The 6,634-nt window shown below is 40.4% G+C and overlaps 1 protein-coding gene across 1 annotated transcript in view; it reads left to right on the top strand.

Annotated features, from left to right (window-relative positions):
* gpr137b (G protein-coupled receptor 137B) overlaps nt 1–6,634 on the top strand; it is a 13,488-nt gene that overhangs the window by 4,493 nt on the left and 2,361 nt on the right. The window contains exons 2-6 of the mRNA XM_015379567.1: nt 2,786–2,835; nt 2,925–3,147; nt 4,515–4,661; nt 6,116–6,244; nt 6,397–6,518. Coding sequence (XP_015235053.1) covers nt 2,786–2,835; nt 2,925–3,147; nt 4,515–4,661; nt 6,116–6,244; nt 6,397–6,518 — 671 coding nt within the window. The remainder of the gene's footprint in view (nt 1–2,785; nt 2,836–2,924; nt 3,148–4,514; nt 4,662–6,115; nt 6,245–6,396; nt 6,519–6,634) is intronic.

Raw genomic sequence — 6,634 nt, 5'->3', positions numbered from 1 at the left:
ATCAAAAAAGTACTCCAGAGTGTTGTTCAGCATGGGGGTGAGTAGAAAATGAAGGCTAATCATGTTTTGGGTGTACTATTCCTTTAACTGATCCGAGCTCGGACCGGTCTCGGCATGGATCGGTTTTTCAAGGGTAGTGTAAATGGGGTAATAAACAGGAATGTTGAGAGTACCGTCCCATGTGGTGCTCCTGTGCTTCCTACTGCTTGATTAGACATCTGACCCTTCAGTCTAACAAACTGTGATCTGTTTGTCAAGTAGTCTTTGATCCAGGCGATTGTTGATGTTCTGAAGTTTCTCACAAAGTAATTCAGGCTGAATTGTATTTAATGTCTTGGAGAGATCAAAGAACATTAAGATAAGTGCTCTCTGCCTTATCTTAATGACAATGGGTTAGTTGAATCAGGTGTATGGTGGCATCTTCAACTCCATCGCCACGGCGGTAAGCAAACTGCAGGGGTCCTGATAGCTGCTTGTTTCTTTGCTGACGTGAACCAACGGAAGTCTCTCTAGGACCTTCATGATGCAGGTTGTCATGGCAACACACTTATAGTTACTGAGGACTGTTGGCTGAGTCTTTGGTTCTGGAACAAGAGAGTAGGGCTTCCACATCGCTGGAACTGTCTGCTGGGTCAGACTATGGTTAAAGAGCTGTGCTCTCCACAGAGCTGCTCTGCACAGACCTCCAGGACTTTAGGGCTGACACCATCAGGATAAAAAATACCCTTCTACCATCAGGGGAAAAATAAAATCCTATCACTTGGCAATCATATGTTTTCTTATTTAAAATTATTTTCCTTTTAGATCTAGTGTTCTTAGTTCTATTGGTCCTTATACACATTATAGGGATGTCCCGATCTCAAGATCGGATCGGCCCGATCTTTTCCTTTTTTCCTGTGATCGGAGCTCGGCTACATTACCTGACTAGTCGCACCGATCTACCGCTAGTTACGGTAGTTGCGCAATACAAACATCCGCGGCGGTGCACAGCTGGTTGTTTAGTTGTTTTTAGGACTACATACGTATTTGTTCATAACTGAAGAATGGTCTTGTTGATTGTCATGTTTCAGTGATCATGCTACTTTTAAGTTGCAGTTCCAGAGTTTTGAATTAATTTGACTGAATTCTGTTTACATTTTAAGTTGGCTTTAGATGTTTCAAATTAATTTACTTAAATGTGACTATTTGTGCACTTTATTTTTATTGACTTTATGGCAGCCTATGTTAAGCACTTGTAAGCTAGAAGTGGATCTTGGATAGCACTTTCTTTTGGATAATACTGTACCAAGTCAGTGTTTTTCTTTTTACTTTTGTCTAAAATATTAAATTGAAGCTGACCTTTAATTCTGGGTAAGATTTTTATTTCATGGGATTTACAATAATAATAGTAATGATTTTTGATAAAATATTATTCTAATAAAAAGTTGGGTTACTTGCTCAAAATATTTTTGAGTTTGATCAATTTCAATACTAAAGGCAAAATATCGGATCGGGACTTGAAATCGGATCGGATTTGAGGTTCAAGGATCGGATAAGGATCGGAGGCCTAAAATGCTGATCGGGACATCCCTAATACATTACATTGAAACATTAAGAAAGCATAGCTCTGTGGTGTCTAGTTTGCATCACTTAATGTTACTGATTAACAGAAATAAGCAATTTCATAAACATCTCTTATTTTTAGTGTAGTATATGTGTTTTTGTGTCTTCTAGTGGAGATTCATGAGTATTTTTTGTACTGTTGAAACCCAAATGATAATCAAGGGGGTTAGGATTTACGTCCAGATCCCTCAAAAGTTTTCCATCCCGCGTGTGGTTGTACTAAAATCAGCCGATTCTCCGTATCTGTGGCTCTCGTGATGTCATCAGCCCAGCTACTCACAATGTACAGATTTTTTCAGTGTCCTTTTACTTAAAATATTTTATTTTATAGATTTGCTTATGGAAAAGACCTTTACAGTGTTTATAGGTATGAAATATATGCTTACGTGACAGCGGCAGCCTTTGAGTTTTCTTGCTGCTGATTTATTTAGCTACAGATCAGCTAAAGTAAGAGATGGAAAGAACAAATCCAACAGTTGAATGAGTCAGTCTTTTCAGCTCAGCGTTCGATATGATGGATTGACCTCTGCTTTAAGTCAAGGCAGAGAATTTAAATTAGAAACAATCAAGACTTTAACTAGGCCACTCTTAAATGGTAGGTTATGTTTGTTGAGGTATTTCAAACAACAAAGCAATGAAAAAAACAACAACACACTATTTAGAGGAAATGTTTTCCCTCATTTTTCCATGACATTCATCAGGATGTGAATATTTGCAAATCAGTGACACAGAACCCTCTCAAAACAAGCGCTGCAGAAAGTTGCTTGCGCAGCAACATGGCTGCCGCTTATGCGTTTATTATGACACTCTCATAGTCATTCATGTGACTAGAGAGGAAGGAGTCCGGTTATTATGGCCTGTCTGTGTAGGAGGATCAGCAAAATGAGATGAATCATGCCTCCAACAGCTTACACAATCCACATACGAAGCGATGCTTGCTCCGGCCTCTGCCTCACGCTTATTTTTAGCATAATCCTCTTGTGTTGATATGAGAGTTAGTTGAGTTTTCAGTGAGCCTGAAGCAGTTTAACTATTGTGTATCTTAAATGCAAAATACAACCTTTTTTTTTTTTTTTTTAAGCTTCCGGCTTCTTGTTTAATCGGAATGAGGAGCAGGAAAAGAGAAGTGAAACACCCCGGCCTGTATGCATGATTAACTGTCTCTCTTCTTTTTTTTTTTTAGGTTGTTTTTAAGGCAAAGTCTAAATATGCACCAGAGCTCCAGCGGTACAGGTGAGAGCAGGCCTTCCCTGGGTTTCTACTCATTTCCCTGGCTGTAGTCTTTAGGGCTGAATAATAAATCTGTGGTCTTTTCCTGCCAGGCTGCCCCTCTACCTCCTCTTCCTGTTCATCAGCCTGGTGTTTTTAGTCGTGAATTTAGTGTGCGCCCTGCTGGTGAGGATGTCCTCTGCAGAAGCTCACACCATTGTACTTGTGAGGGTCGCCATCAACGACACGCTTTTTGTCCTGTGTGCCGTTTCGCTCTCTTTGTGTCTTTACAAGATCGCCAAGATGTCTCTGGCCAACATTTACTTGGAGTCCAAGGTAAGATGGAGATTCAACTACTGGATTAGTCACTATGTAATGCAAAGGTATTCACCGCTCAAACTTTCCTTTTCACATCACAGATTTCAATGGATTTAATGCAAAATACTAAAAATAAATAAATTGAAATAAAACATATCTGTAGTACTAAAGTTTTTGCAGAAATGAAACTGAGAAGTTGGGGAGTGGTGGTCTAGTGGTTAGGGCACAGAGCTTAGAATCCTGAGGTTGTGAGTTGGAGGTTGTGGCCGCTCACACCGAGCCTCGTTCTGCTTGAGGTTTCTTCCTGTTAAAAGGAAGTTTTTTTCTCTCCACTGTCGCTACAAGCATGCTTAGTGTGAGGGATTGCCTTCGGGTCAATGAGTCGATGCAATCAACTGGTTTTCTTTAGATAGAAAACTTTGAATCAATTGGACTGTATGATCTGGTGAACTGTAAAGTTCCTTGAGATGACATGTGTTGTGAATTGGCGCTATAGAAATAAACTGAATGGAATGGAAATTGAATTGAAACCCACTCCCACAGACTGCCACTCTGGGTCCCGGAGCAAAGACCGGTAACACCGCACTGCTCCCGGGGCGGGTTGGGTTTAATGCAGAGATTGAATTTCGTAGCTTACTTGTGACATTGTAATGACAATAAAAAAATATAAGAAGTGCGGCACACATTTGCTTTATTTTCCTTCAGCATGTTGCCTCTAAATAAATGCAAGAAAAGGTACTGCAGTCTATTTGTATGTAGACTAAACTACTAATCCAACTATTCTATTAAAGCCTCATTAGTGTTTCCCAGAAAAACATTAAGAAATCCTGGAGAACAGCTAAAGGAGTTCTGCTCACCTGCAAACCTACAAAGACAAGGCTGTCCGCCTACATGGTAGTGGCAGCATCATGTTGTGGGAATGGTTTTTCTCCACCAGGGAAAGAAAAAATGCTTTTTAGAGTTAATAGTGAAATTAATGCAGCTTGTTAAAGGGTAATTCCATGTGAAAACCTGTTAGAGCAGTGATGTCTACCTCATTTCCCTGAGGGCCAATGTCCTGCGCCTTTTATATGCAGGATAAATCTGCTTCCAGTCTGTTGGTGCTTAATGAACTATGCAAAAAGGCAAGCAGACATTTCTGTCTTTAGATGTCCTAGGCTGGTAGAGACGCACAACTAAAGACTTAGATTTTTTTATATGCAACTTTAAAAAACATAAATCTTTTATGATGCACCGCTTTGTGATGGTCTGTCACAAATCCCAATAACATTCACTGAATTCTGTGGTTGTAATGGGACAAAATTGGAGAACAGTTGCTGTAAATACTTTTGCAGCCCACTGTGTGTTAGCTTTTCCTCCTGGTTTAATGTTATGATGTCATGCAGGGGACGTCGGTGTGCCAGGTGACTGTCATAGGAGCCATCGTCATCCTCCTGTATGCATCCAGGGCCTGTTACAACCTGGTTGTCCTGGGTCTCTCAAACAAAAGCATTAACTCGTTTGACTACGACTGGTACAACGTGTCCGACCAGGTAAGTTACTACGTCATGATGTTTTTATAAGAGGAGTTCAGCTTCTGGTTCTCTTGTAAAAAACAAAATAAAATCTGTTCGCTACAGCCTCTAGATTATTTAGAGACACCAGGTGTAATTAGTCTGTTGGAGTCTTTGAAGTTCCGCAGGGACCTGGAGCTGAACCTCCATCAGCTTGTTCTTTGGTGCCTCCTTGGCGACACCTTTGGGTTATTGTTATGCAGAATGACTTGATGTGGTTGTTCAAAATTAATGATCCACCCATCAGCCCGTCAATGGAGGGCAGTCACACTGAGCCAGAATCTAAAACACAGTGTAAAACATGCCTCCATGCTTTACTATGGAGGTGGTGTTCTTCTGATTATACTCAGTATTTCAAACACTCCGAATGACTTTGGCTAAAGTTCCTTTCTTGTAATTGTCCTGATTCAGTAAAAGTAGATATTTGGCGAAGCTCCAAACTAAGTGGGTCAACAGCTTCCTTCTCATCAAGCTTCTTGCTGATGGTTTTTCAGTGATCTTTAACCTTGAGTAGATCTACGTCTTGATCATGATATAGTTTCACAACTCTTTGATCTTGCCCACAAAACTGGAGATCTTGGAGTGAAAGACATAGATGTTTTATTCTGGGCACATAGTAGGAGGATGGGAGTCAGGTGTGGAAAGAATGCAAATCATTTTCTAATAATTTCAGATTCGTAAGGTAAGATAAGATAAGGAATTATTAAGATAAGGGCCGTTGTGGAAAAAAATCTCTTTTTATTTAAAGGAAAAGTCCGGTGAGCAAGGAAAAATCAATGGATCGTTATTTATACGTAAAACTAAAACGTTTGTGGTGATTTAATGAATTTAGTATTAATCAGTAAAAAAAATTAAAACAATAATTTTCAGCGTGATCATTGAGATCGGGAGCGGCCATTTTTGCCCAAATATAATAACACCTGACTCCTGCCATCTTCTGACAGTGACGTCACGGTGTGGTAAGCCTAGCGCCATTCTCCCCGCTTTACAAGCAAAATCAATGGGAACTACTAGACACATCTGCAATCAACAACAATTGTTGAAGATTTCTAGAGGACTTCACCATTGAAATTCACCAGAGCTATATTGAAACTGACAATGCCCATGTGCATGGCAGTTGGATGTTTTAATACACTTGGTAAAATTTAAATAAAAATTTGTTATTTCACCTTTCCTATTCTTGATCTTAATTAAAAACACTTATCATTTATTGAACAGTCTGTAATAGTTTCATATTTAAAGTACTCTCAGAAGTTTGTATTCTGAATATGACCGGACTTTTCCTTTAAAAAAAAAAACTTTCGGTTTTGTTTTTTGGGGGGAAATTAATTTTAGGGGAAAAAAGGAAAACTCTTTGGACGGCTTGATTTTTGGTCTTTTTTTATCTCCCTCTGAAGGAGCTATTTGTAATTTCTTTAAACTTTTCCTTTCAGGCAGATCTACAGTCGACTCTGGGGGACACCGGCTATGTCGTCTTTGGGGTGATTTTGTTCGTTTGGGAGCTGCTACCTACCTCCTTGGTTGTGTATTTCTTCAGAGTTCGAAAGCCCAACCTGGACAGGGTGAGGCCTCCAGTAACCTTGAACCGATAGCTGTTTCTCATTCCACATCTGTGTTTTGGTTTCCCTGTGTCTCATCGGCCACATAAAACGGTTGGAGAGCCCTGCGTCAAATTGTGAAAGGTATCGTCTTGTGTGTCGTTTGTCTCCTGCAGAGCAGCTCTGGCCTCCCCAGTCACGTATTCTCATCCAGGGCGTACTTCTTCGACAACCCAAGACGTTATGACAGCGACGATGATCTCGCTTGGAGCGTCATGCCTCAAAACATCCAGGCCAGGTATGCGCAGCATGCTTAGTCCACTGAGTCCAGGAAGCAGGCTCGGACTGGAAAGAGGAGTAGCACAGTCAAACGCGTGCGTCTCGAATGTGAAACACAACACCAATACACATTGT

This window comes from Cyprinodon variegatus, unplaced genomic scaffold (genome assembly GCF_000732505.1).
Source record: "Cyprinodon variegatus isolate N-32 unplaced genomic scaffold, C_variegatus-1.0 Scaffold195, whole genome shotgun sequence".
NCBI lineage: Eukaryota > Metazoa > Chordata > Actinopteri > Cyprinodontiformes > Cyprinodontidae > Cyprinodon > Cyprinodon variegatus.
Note: the sequence above shows the minus strand (reverse complement) of the source record. Positions and strands in the feature narration are given on the sequence as shown.